The sequence below is a fragment of the Salmo salar genome, chromosome 02 (genome assembly GCF_965601325.2).
Source record: "Salmo salar chromosome 02, fSalSal1, whole genome shotgun sequence".
NCBI lineage: Eukaryota > Metazoa > Chordata > Actinopteri > Salmoniformes > Salmonidae > Salmo > Salmo salar.
Genome location: NC_138292.1, coordinates 85,460,001 through 85,482,573, shown reverse-complemented (window position 1 = coordinate 85,482,573; position 22,573 = coordinate 85,460,001). Strand labels below are relative to the sequence as shown.

The 22,573-nt window shown below is 44.9% G+C and overlaps 1 protein-coding gene across 3 annotated transcripts in view; it reads right to left on the bottom strand.

Moving 5' to 3' along the window:
- Window positions 1–958: 958 nt before the first annotated feature.
- LOC106593341 (cytochrome P450 3A27) overlaps window positions 959–22,573 on the bottom strand; it is a 34,051-nt gene continuing 12,436 nt past the window's right edge. The window contains exons 6-13 of one of the 3 annotated variants that reach the window (XM_045711230.2): window positions 22,376–22,464; window positions 14,967–15,115; window positions 14,594–14,721; window positions 13,894–13,972; window positions 4,808–4,968; window positions 3,769–3,995; window positions 3,390–3,552; window positions 959–1,772 (exon numbers count right to left, since the gene is read on the bottom strand). In XM_045711230.2, the coding sequence (XP_045567186.2) occupies window positions 1,662–1,772; window positions 3,390–3,552; window positions 3,769–3,995; window positions 4,808–4,968; window positions 13,894–13,972; window positions 14,594–14,721; window positions 14,967–15,115; window positions 22,376–22,464 (1,107 nt within the window). In that variant the 3' untranslated portion in view covers window positions 959–1,661. Of the gene's footprint in view, window positions 1,773–2,109; window positions 2,269–2,307; window positions 2,377–3,389; window positions 3,553–3,768; window positions 3,996–4,807; window positions 4,969–13,893; window positions 13,973–14,593; window positions 14,722–14,966; window positions 15,116–22,375; window positions 22,465–22,573 lie in introns of those variants that run through there. The other 2 variants (XM_045711218.2, XM_045711235.2) reach the window with 2 other exon arrangements.

Here is a 22,573-nt window from a genome sequence, read left to right as displayed (position 1 = left end):
CGAAATTCTCAGATACATGTTTCTTTTCACGTTAATTTCATATAAAGCAATAAAAAGTAATCTGTGCTCAGTTTTAGGACGATTTTAAGCAGAATACATAATACAAAAACAATTGGGCCATTTTCCACGGTAACAGTGCAGTAATTGGTCAAAATTTACAAGCCGCTTTGATTGGACCCTTTTATGCACTAAAAGTGCGGGATTGGTCAAAATTGCGAGCTCTCGCATAATATGCGCTGATTAGTTGAATTTGCATTGAATTATGCGATCTCGGGAAACCTGGAGAGACTGATTATGTTGTCCAATTGTGGCATGATTCCACAATTTATATCCGTTTGCATCAGTTTCAATGGGTAACTCTTATTTTGAACCAGACAGCCGATTCTACTATTGTTGCGCAGGCAAATATTGTTCACGACACACACGCAATAAGGAGATGGGGGGGGAGACTGTGTGAGAGGTGAAAGCAGGGGGGGATGGTGAATGATTCACAGAGAGAGCAGGGGCATATTCATTATGGACATATGGCACTGGTTCTGGGTCAGAACAAGAAATGTTTTTAATTTGAGCTGTTTGTTTTGTATCGGAATATGAAGGTGAACTTTGCTCTATGTGAAGGAGGTGAAGAGATTCTCTGCACTGTGTTTATAAATGCAGAAAGTACAAGAGCAGGAAAATGTGGAAAGTGGATTAATAGTTTGTAATGGGACCTGGCGAGCTACCAGGGCTGTGTATTTACATCCAACGACTACACAAGGGTGGTATTGGGATCTGAAAAGAAACGTATGTGGATGACCAAGTCGTAACACTACATTTAGGATTAGCTGAATGAAAATACAAATACAGTATGTCTTGATAAATAACACAAATCAATCTATACTGATTGTTCTCATGTATATTTCTGTGTGTTTGTGTCTTAAGTTTTGTCTTATGAATGTTAATAAATACACAGACGACCTTGTTCATTAGTGTGATGATTTTTATTGGTTTGTGATGATTAAAGTTAAAGCAAAGCAGCTGCAGTGATCATTTCAACAGACAGTAAAGATGCTATTTTGGAATGACTGGACAGCAGAACACACAGAGGAACAGAATTAGAGTACAGTTCTAGAGAACACCAGCTAGAGTTCTACATTCTAGGATAATTCCAGCCACCAGCCAGTAGTGTACAGGATCCAGACATGACATCATGCCATGGATTTAATACCTCCTGGTGTCTAACTTTAACAAGACATGTACCCCTAATGCATCCATAGTATTACTATCTTTCTTTTATCTGGTGGAAATGGGTTTCTGAGTCCTACTCAAACCAAGCATGAGACTGAGACCAGGATTCAATCCCAGCACTTTGTCAGCTATGTGCCATTTTAAAGGTCATTTCTGATTGAACTGACATATCCTACATTCATTGTGAATGCAGTCTGATTATCATATTATATTAAGTAGCCTATTGAATCCCAGCCTGAATATTCAGTAGCCTATAGCAGGGTCAGGACTGAGTATTCAGTAGCATATAGCAGGGTCAGGGGTGAGGGGGCGTGCAGAGAAGTATTTCTGTCTGTCGTATAGCCCTTTTGTGTGTGTGGGGGGGAGAGAGCGAGAGAGAGAGCGAAGGGTACTCCAGGGTAGGGTGCTCCTGCATACGGTCACGTTGTTGGACACTAAAAAGAGATGGCGGTGGTGTTGCTAGGGGTGTTGCTACGGGGCTCCAGCCTCAGTTTGATTGGTCGTTTTGGCATCAGCAGACCCTGCTTGTCCATCTCCAACGGGATCTATAGAGAATAACAGAACAGAACATAACCTTGGTTGTCCATCTCCAAAAGGATATATAGAAAATAACATGACATAACCCTGGTTATCCATCTCCAACAGGTTCTATAGAGAACAACAGAACAGAACATAACCTTGGTTGTCCATATCCAACAGGTTCTATAGAGAACAACAGAACAGAACATAACCTTGGTTGTCCATATCCAACAGGTTCTATAGAGAACAACAGAACAGAACATAACCTTGGTTGTCCATATCCAACAGGTTCTATAGAGAATAACAGAACAGAACAGAACCCTGGTTGTCCATCTCCAACAGGATATATAGAAAATAACATGACATAACCCTGGTTATTCATCTCCAACAGTGTGTGTGTGGTTGTGTGTGTGTGTGTGTGTGTGTGTGTGTGTGTGTGTGTGTGTGTGTGTGTGTGTGTGTGTGTGTGTGTGTGTGTGTGTGTGGCATCAGCAGACCCTGGTTGTCCATCTCCAATGGGATCTATAGAGAATAAAATAACAGAACAGAACCCTGGTTGTCCATCTCCAACATGATCTACAGAGAATAACTAAACAGAACAGAACCCTGGTTGTCCATCTCCAATGGGATCTATAGAGAATAAAATAACAGAACAGAACCCTGGTTGTCCATCTCCAACATGATCTACAGAGAATAACTAAACAGAACAGAACCCTGGTTGTCCATCTCCAAAAGGATCTATAGAGAATAACAGACCATGTTAAAACAGATGGTGACCATGTCAAAACAGGTACTGACCATGTTAAAACAGGTGCTGACCATGTTATTAAACAGGCAGAGACCATGTTAAAACAGGCGGTGACAATGTTAAAACAGGAGCTGACCATGTTAAAACAGGCGGTGACAATGTTAAAACAGGCAGTGACCATGATAAAACAGGTGGTGACCATGTTAAAACAGGCAGTGACCATGTTAAAACAGGCGGTGACAATGTTAAAACAGGCGGTGACCATGTTAAAAAAGGGTGATGACCATGCTAAAACAGATTGTGACCATGTTAAAACAGGTCCATGTTTAAAAAAAGGTGCTAGCCATGCTAAAACAGGTGGTGACCATGTTACAACAGCTGGTGACCATGTTACAACAGGTGCTGACCATGTTACAACAGGTGCTGACCATGTTACAACAGGCGGAGACCATGTAATAGGTGCTGACCATGCTAAAACAGGTGCTGATCATGTTAAAAATGATGCTAACCATGTTAAAACAGGTGCTGACCAGGTAAAACAGCTACTGACCATGTTACAACAGGTGGTGACCATGTTAAAACAGGTGGTGATCTTGTAAAACAGTCGCTGACCATGTTAAAACAGGTGGTGACCATGTTAAAACAGGTGGTGATCTTGTAAAACAGTCACTGACCATGTTAAAACAGGTGGTGATCTTGTAAAACAGTAGCTGACCATGTTAAAACAGGTGGTGACCATGTTAAAACAGGTGGTGATCTTGTAAAACAGTCACTGACCATGTTAAAACAGGTGGTGACTATGTAAAACAGGTGCTGCGGCGAGTGCAGCCTCTATCAATGAATGATACTGATGTTTGACGGTGTCATATTCTGTCTGCTCAGGTGAGCGTCTCACCTCGGTCTCGTCGCAGACGGAGAAAGTGAAACTCTGGAGGATCTCGACCATGGCCAGTTTGATCATGATCAGGGCGAAACGCATCCCGATACAGTTCCTGGGCCCCGCCCCAAACGGCATGTACGTGTACGGATCAATAGACTCATTGTTCTCCTTACTAAACCTGGACAGGGAGAGGGCAGACATATTACACATTGTATTGTAGTTGATTTGTGGTTGTGTTTCAGTCATATTACACATTGTATTGTAGTTGATTTGTGGTTGTGCTGTGGTTGTGTTAAGGTTGTGGTATGGTTGGATTGTGGTTGTGTTATGGTTGTACTGTAGTTGTATTAAGGTTGTGTTATGGTTAGATTGTGGTTACAGTGTGGTCCAGTACCTCTCTGGTTTGAACTCCTCAGGGTCTGACCAGATCTCTGGGTCACGGTGGAGGGTCCACGTGGGAACCAGGACAACGCAGTCTTTGGGGATGACGATGCCGTTGATCTCCACCGTCTTCTTGGCGACCCTCTCCAGTCGTGGGGAGACGGGGAACAGTCTCAGAGACTCATTCAACACACAGTCCAAATAGTCCATCTGCATCAGAGCTTCGTACTGGATTGGAGCCTGCACCAGGGTTACATACAAATCAGAACCTCACCACATCTGGCACCAGGGTTACATACAAATCAGAACCTCACCACATCTGGCACCAGGGTTACATACAAATCAGAACCTCACCACATCTGGCACCAGGGTTACATACAAATCAGTTCCTCACCACATCTGGCACCGGGGTTACACACACATCAGTTCCTCACCACATCTGGCACCGGGGTTACACACACATCAGTACCTCACCACATCTGGCACCAGGGTTACATACAAATCAGAACCTCACCACATCTGGCACCAGGGTTACATACACATCAGTACCTCCCCACATCTGGCACCAGGGTTACATACAAATCAGAACCTCCCCACATCTGGCAACGGGGTTACACACACATCAGTACCTCCCCACATCTGGCACCGTGGTTACACACACATCAGTACCTCCCCACATCTGGCACCGGGGTTACCTACACATCAGTACCTCACCACATCTGACACCAGGGTTCCACACACATCAGTACCTCACCACATCTGGCACCCACACAGTACCTATCTCCTCCTGCAGATTGGTCATGATGTGGGGGTTACCTTGTTGGGGAACACAGTATCTATCTCCTCCTGCAGTTTGGTCATGGTGTGGGGGTTACCTTGTTGGGGAACACAGTATCTATCTCCTCCTGCAGTTTGGTCATGGTGTGGGGGTTACCTTGTTGGGGAACACAGTATCTATCTCCTCCTGCAGTTTGGTCATGGTGTGGGGGTTACCTTGTTGGGGAACACAGTATCTATCTCCTCCTGCAGTTTGGTCATGGTGTGGGGGTTACCTTGTTGGGGAACACAGTATCTATCTCCTCCTGCAGTTTGGTCATGGTGTGGGGGTTGGTTGCCAGGTTATAGGCCAGGAAACTCATAGTACTGCTGCTGGTCTCGTAGCCGGCGAAGATGAAGACCATGGCCTGAGACAAGATCTCATGATCAGTCAGTCCTGTGGAAGGAGAGAGAGAAAGAGAGTGAGAGTTCAAGAGAATAGTTTGTAACAGCTGTGTGTTTGTAACAGGTGCGTGTTTGTAACAGGTGTGTACTTGTAACAGTAGTTTACAGGTGTGTGTTTGTAACAGGTGTGTGTTTGTAACAGCAGTTTACAGGTGTGTGTTTGTAGCAGGTGTGTGTTTGTAACAGTATTTTACAGGTGTGTGTTTGTAATAGGTGTGTGTTTGTAACAGTAGTTTACATGTGTGAATTCATAACAAGTGTGAGTTTGTAACAGTAGTTTACAGGTGTGTGTTTGTAACAGTAGTTTACAGGTTTGTAACAGGTGTGTGTTTGTACCAGTATTTACAGGTGTGAATTTGGTAACAGGTGTGTGTTTGTAACAGTAGTTTACAGGTGCGTGTTTGTAACAGGTGTGTTTGTTTGTTTGTAGCAGTAGTTTACAGGTATGTGTTTGTAACAGAAGTTTACAGGTTTGTGTTTTGTAACAGGTGTGTGTTTGTAACAGCTGTGTGGTTTTAACAGTAGTTACATGTGTGTGTTTGTTCAGTAGTTTATATGTGTGTGTTTGTAACAGGTGTGTTTGTAACAGTAGTTTATTAGTTTATAGGTGTGTGTTTGCAACATGTGTATTTGTAGCAGTCGGTTAAAGTTGTGTGTTTGTAACAGTAGTTTATAGGTGTGTGATTGTAACAGGTGTGTGTTTGTAACAGTAGTTTATAGGTGTGTGTTTGTAACTGGTGTGTGTTTGTAACAGTAATTTCAAGGTCTGTGTTTGTAGGAGGTGTGTTTGTAACAGTAGTTTAAAGGTGTGTGTTTGTAACAGTAGTTTATTAGTTTACAGGTGTGTGTTTGTAACAGGTGTGTGTTTGTAACAGTAGTTTACAGGTGTGTGTTGGTAACAGGTGTGTTTGTAACAATAGCTTACAGGTGTGTGATTGTAACAGTAGTTTACAGGTGTGTGTTGGTAACAGGTGTGTGTTTGTAAGAGGTGTGTGTTTGTAGCAGGTGTTTGTTTGTAACAGTAGTTTACAGGTGTGTATTTGTAACTGTAGTTTACAGATGTGTGTTTGTAACAGTAGTTTACAGGTGTGTATTTGTAACTGTAGTTTACAGGTGTGTGTTTGTAACAGTAGTTTACAGGTGTGTGTTTGTAACAGGTGTGTGTTTGTAATAGTAGTTTATAGGTGTGTGATTGTAACAGTAGTTTACAGGTGTGTGTTTGTAGCAGATGTGTGTTGGTAACAGGTGTGTTTGTAACAGTAGTTTACAGGTGTGTGTTTGTAACAGTAGTTTACAGGTTTGTGTTTGTAACAGGTGTGTGTTTGTATCAGTATTTACAGGTGTGTGATGGTAACAGGTGTGTGTTTGTAACAGTAGTTTACAGGTGCGTGTTTGTAACAGGTGTGTGTTTGTAACAGGTGTGTGTTTTTAACAGTAGTTACATGTGTGTGTTTGTAACAGTAGTTTATAGGTGTGTGTTTGTAACAGGTGTGTTCATAACAGTAGTTTAAAGGCGTGTGATTGTAACAGCAGTTTATTAGTTTATAGGTGTGTGTTTTCAACAGGTGTGTATTTGTAGCAGTCGGTTACAGTTGTGTCTTTGTAACAGTAGTTTATCCTCTCTGGGCTATGCGGGACGAAATCGTCCCACCTACGCAACAGCCAGTGTAATCCCGTGGCGCGATTTTCAAATACCTTAGAAATGCTATTACTTCAATTTCTCAAACATATGACTATTTTACACCATTTTAAAGACACGACTCTCGTTAATCTAACCACACTGTCCGATTTCAAAAAGGCTTTACAACGAAAGCAAAACATTAGATTATGTCAGCAGAGTACCCAGACAGAAATAATCAGACACCCATTTTTCAAGCTAGCATATAATGTCACAAAAACACAGAAGACAGCTAAATGCAGCACTAACCTTTGATGATCTTCATCAGATGACACACCTAGGACATTATGTTATACAATACATGCATGTTTTGTTCAATCAAGTTCATATTTATATCAAAAACCAGCTTTTTACATTAGCATGTGACGTTCAAAACTAGCATACCCCCTGCAAACCTCCGGTGAATTTACTAAATTACTCACGATAAACGTTCACAAAAAACATAACAATTATTTTAAGAATTATAGATACAGAACTCCTTTGTGCAATCGAGGTGTCCGATTTTAAAATAGCTTTTCGGTGAAAGCACATTTTGCAATATTCTGAGTACATAGCCCAGCCATCACGGCTAGCTATTTAGACACCCACCAAGTTTAGCCCTGACCAAACTCCGATTTACTATTACAAAAGTTTGATTACCTTTGATGTTCTTCGTCAGAATGCACTCCCAGGACTGCTACTTCAATAACAAATGTTGGTTTGGTCCAAAATAATCCATCGTTATATCCAAATAGCAGCGTTTTGTTCGTGCGTTCAAGACACTATCCGAAGTGTAAATAAGGGTCACGAGCATGGCGCAATTCGTGACAAAAAAATTCTAAATATTCCATTACCGTACTTCGAAGCATGTCAACCGCTGTTTAAAATCCATTTTTATGCCATTTTTCTCGTAAAAAAGCGATAATATTCCGACCGGGAATCTGCGTTTAGGTAAACAGACAAAAGAAAACAAAGCATGAGGTCGACTCGGGCACGCGCCTGAGTCTCACAGTACTGTAACCAGCCACTACCCAAACGCGCTACTTTGTTTCAACCAGAGCCTGCAAAGCCACGATTCAGCTTTTTGCCGCCTTCTGAGAGCCCATGGAAGTGTCACGTAACAGCAGAGATCCTCTGTAATGGATAGAGATAATCAAGAAGGGCAAGAAATTGTCAGACAGGCCACTTCCTGCATGAAATCTTCTCAGGTTTTGGCCTGCCATATGAGTTCTGTTATAGTCACAGACACCATTCAAACAGTTTTAGAAACTTTAGGGTGTTTTCTATCCAAAGCCAATAATTATATGCATATTCTAGTTACTGGGCAGGAGTAGTAACCAGATTAAATCGGGTACGTTTTTTATCCAGCCGTGTCAATACTGCCCCCTAGCCCTAACAGGTTAAAGGTGTGTGATTGTAACAGTAGTTTACAGGTGTGTGTTTGTAACAGGTGTGTGTTTGTAACAGTAGTTCTTAGGTGTGTGTTTGTAACTGCTGTTTTTTGTAACAGTAGTTTCAAGGTGTTTGTTTGTAAGAGTTGTGTTTGTAACAGTAGTTTACAGGTGTGTTTTTGCAACAGGTGTGTGTTTGCAGCAGTAGTACAGGTCTGTGTTTGAAGCAGTCGGTTACAGACGTGTGATTGTAACAGGTGTGTGTTTGTAACAGTAGTTTACAGGTGTGTGTTTGTAACAGGTGTGTGTTTGTAACAGCTGTGCATTTGTAACAGCAGTTTACAGGTGTGTGTTTGTAGCAGGTGTGTGTTTGTAACAGTAGTTTACAGGTGTAACGGATGTTTTCGGGAATAGAGGACCAAAACGCAGCAGGAATGTGGATGCTCATCTTGTTATTTATTTTAAATCAAGAGAACACCAAAATAACAAAAATGAAGAACGCACGAACAACAAAACAGTCTTGTCACTCACACAGGCAAAACAAGAAACAATCTCCCACAACACTACACCAAACAATTACCCATATATAGGCATATCAGAGGCAACGAGAAAGCACCTGCCTCCAATTGAGAGTCCAACCCCCCATTAACCTTCACATAGAAATACCACAAACCAGAAAGAACATAGAAATACAAAACCTAGAACATAGACCAAAACCCGGAAATAATAAATCAAATACCCTGCTACAAAAATCACCACCCCGAACCACATAAACAAAATACCCTCTGCCACGTCCTGACCAAACTACGATAACAAATAACCCTTATACTGGTCAGGACGTGACAGTACCCCCCCCCCCCCCCAAAGGTGCAGACCCCGGATGCACCTCATAAAAAAAACAAAAAAACAAACAACAACCACAACAACAAAAAATCCCCCTAAACTAAAGGGAGGGAAGGGAGGGTGGCTGCCGTCACCGACGGCACTTGTGCTACACCCCCCCTCCCCAACCCACCTATACAGGAGGTGGTTCTGGCTCCGGCCTACTGTCCTCCAGAATGCAGACAGACTTGCTCAGTTTCGGGCCGTAGGCAGACTCCCATCGTTCCGGATCGTAGGCAGACTTCTTCCGTTCCACACTGTAGGCAGACTCATTTGATACACAGTTAATCATATTAGACTTACTCAGTTCCGGGTTGCTGATAGACTCCCTTGGTTCCGGGTCATAGGCAGACTCACCCGGTTCTGGGTCACAGGCAGACCCCTTCGGTTCCGGGTCGCAGGCAGACCCCTTCGGTTCCGGGTCGCAGGCAGATTCCCTCGGTCCCGGGTCGCAGGCCGACTCCCTCGGTTCCGAGTCACAGGCAGTCTCCCTCGGTTCCGGATCACAGGCAGTCTCCCTCGGTTCCGGACTAGACACTGTTGCCGGATACTCTGGACTGCACACTGGTGCCGGATACTCTGGACTGCACACTGGTGCCGGATACTCTGGACTGCACACTGGTGCCGGATACTCTGGACTGCACACTGGTGCCGGATACTCTGGACTGCACACTGGTGCCGGATACTCTGGACTGCACACTGGTGCCGAACTCTCGAGGCTGGGCTGACGCAGTGGAAGCCTGATGCGTGGTACTGGATGTGCCAGTCTGGGGACACGCACCTCAGGGCTAGTGCGGGGAGCGGAAACAGGCCGAGTCGGACTGGGTTGACGCACTGGAAGCCTGATGCGTGGTGCTGGTACTGGAGGTATCAGCCTGGGAACACGCACCTCAGGGCTAGTGCGGGGAGCGGGAACAGGCCGAGTCAGACTGGGTTGACGCACTGGAAGCCTGATGCGTGGTGCTGGTACTGGAGGTATCAGCCTGGGAACACACACCTCAGGGCTAGTGCGGGGAGCGGGAACAGGACGAGTCGGACAGCGTTGACGTACTGGACCGTAGAGGCGTACTGGCGGTCTCGAGCGCAGAACTGGCATCGCTCTTACTGGCTGGATGCTCACTTCCCCCTGGCAAATGCGGGGCGCTGGTACTGCGCGTACCGGCCTAAAAATACTTGGCCTCGCCACAGTACCCATTACCCCGAAGCACGGAACCTGTCCAGTCACTGATTGCCCAGAAACGATACGGGGCTTTGGCCTGGGGCTCAATCCTCGCCCAGCCAAACTACCCGTGTGCCCCCCCCAAAATAATTATTGGGGCTGCCTCTCGGGCTTAAATGCCAGTCGTGTTCCCCTGTAGCGTTCCCTGTCTTCGCTCCACTTCCTCCATGGACCTTCTCCGGACATAATCTCATCCCACGTCCACTTCTCACGATCGTCCATATCAAAGTCCATTTTCTCAGCGTTCCTCCTCTCCTTCTTCTGCTGCTTGGTCTTGTTGTGGAAATAATAAATCAAACACCCTACTACAAAAATCACCACCCCGAACCACATAAACAAAATACCCTCTGCCACGTCCTGACCAAACTACGATAACAAATAACCCTTATACTGGTCAGGACGTGACAACAGGTGTGTGTTTGTAACAGTAGTTTACAGGTGTCTGTTTGGAACAGTAGTTTATAGGTGTGTGTTTGTAACAGGTATATATTTGTTACAGTAGAATACAGGTGTGTGTTTGTAACAGGTGTGAGTTTGTAACAGTAGTTTACAAGTGTGTGTTGGTAACAGGTGTGTTTGTAACAATAGCTTACAGGTGTGTGTTTGTATCAGTATTTTACAGGTGTGTGATTGTAACAGCAGTTTATAGGTGTGTGTTTGTAACAGGTGTGTATTTGTAGCAGTCGGTTACAGTTGTGTTTGTAACAGTAGTTTACAGGTGTGTGATTGTAACAGTAGTTTACAGGTGTGTGTTTGTAACAGGTGTGTGTTTGTAACAGTAGTTCTTAGGTGTGTGTTTGTAACTGGGGTGTGTGTAACAGTAGTTTCAAGGTGTGTGTTTGTAACAGTAGTTTACAGGTGTGTTTTTGCAACAGGTGTGTGTTTGCAATAGTAGTACAGGTCTGTGTTTGAAGCAGTCCGTTACAGATGTTTGATTGTAACAGGTGTGTGTTTGTAACAGTCGTTTACAGGTGTGTGTTTGTAACAGGTGTGTGTTTGTAACAGTTGTGCATTTGTAACAGCAGTTTACAGGTGTGTGTTTGTAGCAGGTGTGTTTTTGTAACAGGTGTGTGTTTGTAGCAGGTGTGTTTTTGTAACAGGTGTGTGTTTGTAGCAGGTGTGTGTTTGTAACAGTAGTTTACAGGTGTGTGTTTGTAATAGTAGTTTATAGGTGTGTGATTGTAACAGTAGTTTACAGGTGTGTGTTTGTAGCAGATGTGAGTTTGTAACAGGTGTGTGTTGGTAACAAGTTTGTTTGTAACAGTATTTTACAGGTGTATGATTGTAACAGTAGTTTACAGGTGTGTGTTTGTAACAGTAGTTTACAGGTTTGTGTTTGTAACAGGTGTGTGTTTGTATCAGTATTTACAGGTGTGTGTTGGTAACAGGTGTGTGTTTGTAACAGTAGTTTACAGGTGTGTGTTGGTAACAGCTGTGTGGTTTTAACAGTAGTTACATGTGTGCGTTTGTGTTACGGATACAGGTAGTGTGTATCCTGTATTTGTATTTCTTTTCTCTCCTTCTCCTCCTCACAGGTGACAATCATCACTCCCCAATCAGTCATCAATCAGAAGACACCTTTTTGTTCCTTTTCCCTCAACCTATCACAGCCCCTTTCCCTTGGTTTAAAAACCCAGTCAGTTGTTTTCTCCCCAGATCAATCTTTGTGTTCATTCCCTCAATCGCTCGTGTCCAATCTCTATCTCCCTGTGTCTCTCTCCCTATCTCTGTATTGATCTCTTTTGTTTTTGCAACTACATGACACATTTGTCCGGTAATCCTGTGAGTATTGTTTTGTTGTTTGGTTGTTTGTTTGTTTGGTGGGAAAAGGGGGTACCAAGACAAGTCGCCCATGGGCATACATTACCCGTAGGAATACTGTGTCTATGTACCCTAGTTAGAACTGGGCGGACCACCCTCTGTATTTTTGGTTAGTTAGCTAGCTGTTGTGGAAATAGGCTAGTCTAGCTTAGGGGTGTTTTTGATTATTGTTTCTTTGCTTGGGTCCAGCTCAGCCCCTTTTCTCACACCCCTTTACCGTGTGTTTAAAATAAACCTTTTGAGTTTGACGGTAGATTTCAGTTGTCTGTGGTTTTTGGTTCTCACTGTTACATGTCACGATTATAATTTGCATGATTTATGTTACGGGTCTCGTATCCATCCCCCCTAGACCGCTGGGCCAAAGGGATTCGTAACAGTTTGTAACAGTAGTTTATAGGTGTGTGTTTGTAAAAGGTGTGTTTGTAACAGTAGTTTAAAGGTGTGTGTTTGTAAAAGGTGTGTTTGTAACAGTAGTTTATTAGTTTATAGGTGTGTGTTTGCAACAGGTGTGTATTTGTAGCAGTCGGTTACAGTTGTGTGTTTAACAGTAGTTTACAGGTGCGTTTGTGTAACAGGTGTGTTTGTTTGTAACAGTAGTTTACAGGTATGTGTTTGTAACAGAAGTTTACAGGTGTGTGTTTTGTAACAGGTGTGTGTTTTTAACAGTAGTTACATGTGTGTTTGTAACAGTAGTTTATAGGTGTGTGTTTGTAACAGGTGTGTTCGTAACAGTAGTTTAAAGGCGTGTGTTTGTAATAGTAGTTTATTAGTTTATAGGTGTGTGTTTGCAACAGTGTCATGTCCTGACCAGTATAAGGGTTATTTGTTATGGTAGTTTGGTCAGGACGTGGCAGAGGGTATTTGTTTTATGTGGTTCGGGGTGGTGTTTTATGTAGTAGGGTGTTTGATTTATTATTTCCGGGTTATGTTCTAGGTTTGTATTTTCTATGTGGTCTCTAGTCTTTTGTATTTCTATGTCTAGTTTATTGGGGTTGGACTCAATTGGAGGCAGGTGTTTTCTAGTTGCCTCTGATTGAGAGTCCTATATATGGGTATGTGTTTGGTTAGGTGTTTGTGGGAGATTGTTTCTTGTTTTGCCTGTGTGAGCATGACAAGAATGTTTTGTTGTTCGTGAGTTCTTCGTTGTTGTTATTTTGGTGTTCACTTTGATTTCAAATAAATACAAGATGAGCATCCACATTCCTGCTGCGTTTTGGTCCGATAACCGTTACAAACAGGTGTGTGTTTGTAGCAGTCGGTTTGAGTTGTGTGTTTGTAACAGTAGTTTACAGGTGTGTTTTTGCAACAGGTGTGTGTGTTTGTAACAGAAGTTTACAGGTGTGTATTTGTAACTGTAGTGTAACGGTTGTCGTCTGGAATGGAGGACCAAAACGCAGCAGGAATGTGGATGCTCATCTTGATATTTATTTGAAATCAAAGTGAACACCAAAACAACAAACTCACGAACAACAAAACAGTCTTGTAAGGCTCACACAGGCAAAACCAGAAACAATCTCTCACAAACACTAACCCAAACAATTACCCATATATAGGACTCTCAATCAGAGGCAACGAGAAAGCACCTGCCTCCAATTGAGAGTCCAACCCCCCCATTAACCTAAACATAGAAATACAACAAACCCGAAAGAACATAGACCAAAAACCCGGAAATAATAAATCAAACACCGTACTACATAAAACACCATCCCGAACCACATAAAACAAATACCCTCTGCCACGTCCTGACCAAACTACAATAACAAATAACCTTTATACTGGTCAGGACGTGACATGTAGTTTACAGGTGTGTATTTGTAACGGTAGTTTACAGGTGTGTGTTTGTAACAGGTGTGTGTTTGTAACAGTAGTTTATAGGTGTGTGATTGTAACAGTACTTACAGGTGTGCGTTTGTAAAAATAGTTTCCAGGTGTTTGTTCGGCAGGTACCTTTTGTCTGTTCCTGCCCTGTCTTTGTGTCGTTGCCTTTCTGAGAGTCGATCATCAGTTGTAAGAAATCCACCTGACTCTGCGAATGAAATTAGGTCAAATACGTCCAATCACAACCAACACAAACAGATTCTACTGGATCTCATCCAATCACAACCAACAAGAACAGATTCTACTGGATCTTGTCCAATCATAACCAGCAAAAACATATTCTGCTGGATCTCGTCCAATCACAACCAACACAAATGGATTCTAATTGATCTGGTCCAATCACAACCAACACAAACATATTCTGCTGGATCTCGTCCAATCACAACCAACACAAACCGATTCTTATTGATCTGGTCCAATCACAACCAACACAAACAGATTCTAATGGATCTCGTCCAATCACAACCATCACAAACAGATTCTAATAGATCTCGTCCAATCACAACCAACACAAACAGATTCTAATGGATCTCGTCCAATCACAACCAACACAAACAGATTCAAATATGAATGTAGATATTTGGGTCCCAATAATAGTGTTTTTCAATTCCGACATGATATCGATATGGACGTTCCATATTGGTCACCATCACTAGTTACATTACATATTTACATAGTTATATAAAAAATAAATGCAGAATATTACAATACAAATACAAATGTTCAGATGAAAATATCAACATAACAATCAAATATAAAACATGTTTACAGTTGAGTTCCCAGTGTCACGTCCAGATTTGATCTTAGCCAGCGAGGCGTAAAAGAAGTCTGTCACCTCAGTCGGGACGAAAGTAAACTTCATCTTGTCCAAGATAGGACCTATGAAGGGAAATAACACTGGAGGGGGGAGGAGGGGAGGACAGGAGAGGAAGGGAGGACGGGAGAGGAGAAGATGAGAGGAGGAGGGGAGGGGAGAGGGGAGAAGAGGAGAGGAGGGCAGGAGAGGAGGGGATGACAGGAGAGGAGGAGAGGAGGAGTGGAGAGGGAAGTTTTATAAAAAAGTATACAACTTCATATGATTAAAAAGTACAACTTTGTCTGTGTGTGTGTGTGTGTGTGCGTGTGTGCGTGTACGGTCTCACCGATTAGGAGCAACAGTGGGTTGAACATGTCAAACTTGAGCATCTTCTTGATGTTGTAGACGAAGGGGTCTGAAGGGTTGTTCAGAGAGTCAATGTCCACACTGAAGGCTGTGCTGGTGACCACGTCCATACTGTAGGGCCCGAAGAACCTGCAACACAACCACAATTACACAACTACTGACCACAACTACTGACCATGATTTCTGACCACAACCACAAAACTACTGGCTACAACCATTGACCACAACCACTGACCACACAACAACTGACCACAACTACAGACCACACAACTACCGACCACAACTACACAGCAACCGACCACAACTACGTACCACAGCCACCAACTGACCACAACTACACAACTTGTGACCACAACTACTGACCCAAACTACTGGCCAAAAACTACTGACCAAAACTACACAACAACTGACCAGAACTACACAACCACTGACCACAACTTCGGACCACACACCTACAACTGCTGACCACAACTACCGACCACAACTACTGACCACACAACTACTGGCCACAACTGCTGAACACACAGGACTGGACTGACCACACAACCACCGACCACAACTACACAACCACTGAGCACAACTACTGACCACAACTACTGACCACACAACTACTGACCACACAACTACTGACAACACAACTACTGACCACAACCACTGACCACACAACTATTGACCACAACTACCGACCACAACTACTGGCCACACAACCACTGACCACACAACCACAACTACACAGCTACTGACCACAACTACACAGCTACTGACCACAATGTACCACACAACTACTGACCACAACTACACAACTACTGACCACAACCGCTGACCACACAACCACTGACCACAACTACACAACTAGTGACCACAACTACTGGCCAAACAACAACAGACCACAACCGCACAACTACCGACCACAACCACTGACCACACCGCCACTAACCAGAACTACACACCTACTGACCACACAACCACTCACCACAACTACCGACCACAACTACTGACCACAATAAAACTGACCAAACACACCTACTGACCACACACACCTACTGACCACACAACCACTGACCACAACTACACAACTACTGACCACAACTACCGACTACAACTACTGACCACACAACCGCAGACCACACAGCTACCGACAACACCACTACTGACCACTACAGACTACACAACTACTTCCTGACTGATGTCTTGAGATGTTGCTTCACTATATCCACATAATTTTTATTCAAGATGCCATCTATTTTGTAAAGTGCACCAGTTCCTCCTGCAGCAAAGCACCCCCACAACATGATGCTGCCACCCCCGTGCTTCACGGTTGGGATGGTGTTCTTCGGCTTGCAAGCCTCCCCCTTTTTCCTCCAAATATAATGATAGTCATTATGGCCAAACAGTTATTTTTTGTTTCATCAGACCAGAGGACATTTCTCCAAAAAGTACGATCTTTGTGCAGTTGCAAACCGTAGTCTGGCTTTTTTATGGTGGTTTTGGAGCAGTGGCTTCTTCCTTGCTGAGCGGCCTTTCCATTATGTCGATATAGGACTCGTTTTACTGTGGATATAGAAACTGTTGTACCTGATTCCTCCAGCATCTTCACAAGGTCCTTTGCTGTTGTTGTCACAAGCGTTGTTGTAGGTAGACAACGACGCTTGTGACGGCACGGGAGCCGTCACCACCCCCCCTCCCTAATCCTCCAACTACGGAGGTGGCTCAGGCTCCGGCCTTAGTCCCCATTCTACTCTGCCCACCCCCAATGAAGGCTCAGGGCTGTAGACCATTGCTGGAGACCTCGGGCTGAGGTGCGTCGCTAGAGACCTCGGGCTGAGGTGCGTCGCTGGAGACCTCGGGCTGAGGAGCATCTCTGCCGGCTCCGGACTGTGGGACGTCTCTGCCGGCTCCGGACTGTGGGACGTCTCTGCCGGCTCCGGACTGTGGGACGTCTCTGCCGGCTCCGGACTGTGGGACGTCTCTGCCGGCTCCGGACTGTGGGACGTCTCTGCCGGCTCCGGACTGTGGGACGTCTCTGCCGGCTCCGGACTGTGGGACGTCTCTGCCGGCTCCGGACTGTGGGACGTCTCTGCCGGCTCCGGACTGTGGGACGTCTCTGCCGGCTCCGGACTGTGGGACGTCTCTGCCGGCTCCGGACTGTGGGACGTCTCTGCCGGCTCCGGACTGTGGGACGTCTCTGCCGGCTCCGGACTGTGGGACGTTGCCGGTAGCACTGGACGGGGAACTGTCGCCGGAAGCACTGGACGGGGAACTGTCGCCGGAAGCTCTGGACGGGGAACTGTCGCCGGAAGCTCTGGACGGGGAACTGTCGCCGGTAGTTCTGGACGGGGAACTGTCGCCGGAAGCTCTGGACGGGGAACTGTCGCCGGAAGCTCTGGACGGGGCACTGTCGCCGGAAGCTCTGGACGGGGACTGCACACTGTAGGCCTGATGCGTGGGGCTGGCTTTGGAGGCGCCAGACTAGTGACACACACCACAGGGCTAGTGCGAGGAGCAGGAACAGGACGTACTGGACTGGGCAGGTGCACTATAGGCCTGATGCGTGGGGCTGGCTTAGGAGGCGCCAGCCTAGTAACACGCACCTCAAGGCTAGTGTGAGGAGCAGGAACAGGATACACTGGGCCATGAATCCGCACTGGAGGTCTGGAGCGCACAGCCTGCACAACCCGTCCTGGCTGGATTGTCACTGTAGCCCTGCACGGGCGGAGTGCTGGCACAGGGCGAACAGGGCTGTGCTGAGGCATGATGGCTGCTGTGCGTAGAGCAGGCGCAGGGTAGCCTGGGCCTAGGAAACGCACTGATGGCCAGATGTACTGAGCAGGCATACTCCTTCCTGGCTGGATGCCCACTCTAGCACGGCACTTGCGGGGGGCTGGTATCGACTGCACCGGACTGTGCGTGCGGATGGGCGAGACCGTGCGCACTTCCGCATAGCACGGTGCTCTCCACGCCAAACGCTCCCCATAATAAGCACGGGGAGTTGGCTTAGGACTCACCCTTGGCCCAGCCAAACTACCCGTGTGCCCCCCCCCCCCCAAATGTTTTGGGGGGGCTGCCTCCTCTCCTCCTGAAATGGAGGATATAAGGCCTCATACCTCCGTCGCTCTGCCTTTGCTGCCTCCAGCTCCTCCTTCGGGCGCTGGTACTCCCCAGCCTGGCTCCATGGACCCTTACCGTCGAGGATCTCCTCCCATGTCCATGACTCCAAATAGCTCCTCTGTTGCTCCTTCCGCTGCTGCTTGGTCCCTCTTTGGTGGGTGGTTCTGTCACAAGCGTCGTTGTAGGTAGACCAAAATGCAGCGGGTATATTTATCATCTTCTTTTATTGAAGGAAAACCAAAACACTTACACAAACAAACGACGAAAACAGTCCAGTAAGGTGCTCAGACTAAACAGGAAACAACCACCCACAAACACAAGAGAAAACTAACCCACTTAAATATGGCCTCCAATTAGAGGCAACGACAACCAGCGGCTTCTAATTGGAGGTCATTCCAAAACCCCAACATAGAAATAGAAAAACTAGATAAACACATAGAAATAGAAAATATAGAACATAAACCAAAAACCCCGAAACACACTAAACAAAGACCCCCTGCCACGCCCTGACCAAACTACAATAACAAACAACCCCATTTACTGGTCAGGACGTGACAGTTGTTCTGGGATTGATTTGCACTTTTCGCACCAAAGTACGTTCATCTCTAGGAGACAGAACGCGTCTCTTTCCTGAGCGGTATGACGGATGCGTGGTCCCATGGTGTTTATACCTGCGTACTATTGTTTGTACAGACGAACGTGGTACCTTCAGGCGTTTGGAAATTGCTCCCAAGGATGAACCAGACATGTGGAGGTCTACAATTATTTTTCTGAGGTCTTGGCTGATTTCTTTTGATTTTCCCATAATGTCAAGCAAAGAGGCACTGAGTTTGAAGGTAGGCCTTGAAATACATCTACAGGTAAACCTCTACCTGATTCAAATGATGTCAATTAGCCTATCAGAAGCTTCAAAAGCCATGAAATAATTTTCTGGTATTTTCCAAGCTTTTTAAAGGCACAGTCAACTTGGTGTATGTAAACTTCTGACCCACTGGAATTGTGATACAGTGAATTATAAGTTAAATAATCTGTCGGTAAACAATTGTTGGAAAAATCACTTGTGTCATGCACAAAGTAGATGTCCTAACCGACTTGCCAAAACTATAGTTTGTTAACAAGAAATGTGTGGAGTGGTTGAAAAACTAGTTTTAATGACTCCAACCTATGTGTATGTAAACCTCCGACTTCAACTGTAGGTCCTGGATGGCAGAAAGCTTGGTCCCAGTGATGTACTGGTCCGTACGCACTACCCTCAGTAGCGCCTTATGGTCAGATGCCGAGCAGTTGCCATTAAAGGCAATGATGCAACTGATCAGGATGCTCTCAATGGTGCAGCTGTAGAACTTTTTGAGCATCTGGGGACCCATGCCAAATCTTTTCAGTCTCCTTAGGGGGAAAAGGCATTGTCGTGCCCTCTTCACGACTATCTTGGTGTGTTTTGGACCATGTTAGTTTGTTGGTGATGTGGACACCAAGGAACTTGTGCCCCGTCGATGTGAATGGGGACGTGTTCGGTCCTCCTTTACCTGTAGTCCACGATTAGCTAATTTGTCTTGCTCACATTGAGGGAGAGGTTGTTGTCTTGGAACCACACGGCCAGGTCTCTAACCTCCTCCCTATAGGCTGTCTCATCGTTGTCGGTGATCAGGCCTACTACTGTTTTGTCATCAGCAAACTTAATGATGGTGTTGGTGTCATGCTTGGCCATGCAGTCGTGGGTGAACAGGGAGTACAGGAGGGGACTAAGCACAAACCCACAAGAGTCCCCTGTGTTGAGGATCAATGTGGCAGACCTGGGGGCGGCCCGTCAGGACATCCAGGATCCAGTTGCAGAGCGAGGTGTTTAGTCCCAGGGTCCTTAGCTTAGTGATGAGCTTTGTGGGCACTATGGTGTTGAACGCTGAGCAGTAGTCAATGAACAGCATTTTCATGCATGTGTTCCTTATGTCCAGGTGGGATAGGGCAGTGTGGAGTGCAATAGAGATTGCATCATCTGTGGATCTGTTGGGGCAATATGTGAATTGGAGTGGGTGTAGGGTTTCCGGGATGATAGTGTTGATGTGAGCCATGACCAGCCTTTCAAAGCACTTCATGGCTACCGACGTGAGTGCTATGGATCTGTTGTGGTGGTATGCTAGTCATGTAGGCAGGTTACCTTCGCTTTCTTGGGCACAGGGACTATGGTGGTCTGCTTGAAACATGTAGGTATTACAGACTCGGTCAGGGAGAGGTTGAAAATGTCAGTGAAGACACTTGCCAGTTGGTCCGCACATCCTCTGAGTACACGTCCTGGTAATCTGTCCTGCGGTTGCACATGTGACATGCTGGTAGATATTAGATCAAACGAATTTAAGATTCCCTGCATTAAAGTCCCCAGCCACTTGGAGCGCTGCTTCTGGATGAGCATTTTATTGTTTGCTTATGGCCTTATACAGCTCGTTGAGTGTGATCTTAGTGCCAGCATCAGCTTGTGGTGGTAAATAGACGGCTACGAAAAATATAGTTGAAAACTCTCTTGGTAGATAGTTTGGTCTACAGCTTATCATGAGGTACTCTACCTCAGGCCAAGAGTGCAAAGCTGTTGTCATGACGTTGGCCTCTTTTGGTACAGGGAGGACAGTTGACCCCCCCTCCCTTTTGCACCACCACCCCCTACCTTCCCCCCAATCCACCCTGTGTGTAAAGGGTCATAAAAACTCTAAAATTCCAGGAGAGTCTCTGTCCACATGGCCCATAGAGAGACACAGGAAATTCTTCCAACTCATAGAATTGGAGAGCCAAGCGACATTTTGTGTTCTGGAGAAGGTATGGAAGATTGGTGAAGAATCCAGCTACGAACTGATCCGCTTGGTACAATTTTGTGATACTCAGAAGAGACAATATAGCCATATTACCATAAAACTGTTTATATAATAGCATCATAATGGTTGTATAGAATGTATTAATAAGGATAAAGCTTTTGTAAGACATTGAGATGCTATTGTACTGATGTAATGTGATAGATTTGGTTACAGAAATACAATTCTAACTCAGTCATAGGCACGCCCCCAGGGACCCATACAGGACCAGGCGTCATTTGACAAGCCTGTTCTATGGGCACTATAAAACACCCCCTGATTTACATTTCTTCAGACCAGGCCTACACTCTATGGCCAGAGGTTTGACCATCCAAGTACTCTACTGAAAGTGAACTATACCACGTGGTTAACTTTTAGACTATCGAGACCGACAGAATAAGAACAAGTCTTTGATATTAATTATTAGTCTGCAGCTAAGTAAATTATATCATCGAACGCGAAGACCAACGAAACAACCATTCTATGACGACATGAATGAATGTCGCTCTGAAAGATCCATTCTAACCGAGAGAGAGAGAGAGAGAGAACGCGGACAAAACTCCCCAACAGAACAGAACTCTCGAACAAGGATCACGACGACACACTGAGCGTAAATATATATTGATTGCAATTGTTCCCGAATGAGTGAGCCTTCAATTGTCAATTGTCAATATTAATGAACTCTGTGCAACTTCTCAGCTGACCGTTTATGACCCATTGTTCAACAGGCCGACCTGCCTGTTTAGCCCACAAGGGCACATTCCTCTACCAATCCTTTGTGACGATAACATTTTACATTTACATTTTAGTCATTTAGCAGACGCTCTTATCCAGAGCGACTTACAGTAGTGAATGCATACATTTCATACATTTTTTTTTTTCTGTGCTGGCCCCCCGTGGGAATCGAACCCACAACCCTGGCGTTGCAAACACCATGCTCTACCAACTGAGCTACAGGGAAGGCTGATAATTACTGTTTGTATGTTTTTCTGTTAATTACTTAGTGTAGTAAATAAATGATTTTAAGACAATTGATGTATGGATGATTTTAGTAAAGACTGGGTTCGTGCAGATACAACAATTTACGACGTTTGGAATGAGACTGGACTAGAGGTAAAATACACCATTTAAACCAGAAGATAATCGGCCTATACTATAATAGAATATAATATTATAGTACAGGAAAGTTTATATTAGGAACATTTTAGCTTTGTAATCTGAATATTCTCCTTGGTGCCCCGATCTCCTAGTTAATTACAATTAAACAATTAATCAATTTAATCGCGTGATAATAATTACATTGATAAACATATCTAAAGTTTAATGGTAGCCCCAAAGACACGACACTGTCATCAAGGCAAAGGGTGGCTATATGTGTGTGTGAATTATAATCAAGACTCATAGGTGTAAGGTGAAAAGCCAGAGGTTAGGAATCAGGACTCACTCCTTCACTTCGATGGCCTGGTCTTTATCTGCCTGCTTCTTCATTCCGTTCAGCAGGTTAGCAGAGTGCCGCTTCATGATACCAAACATCTAGAGGAGAGAGAGAGAGAGAGGAGAGGTAGAGAGGTAGCGAGAGCGAGATACAGAGAGAGAGAGATGTGGAGAGGTAGAGAGAGAGAGGTAGAGAGAGGTAGAGAGA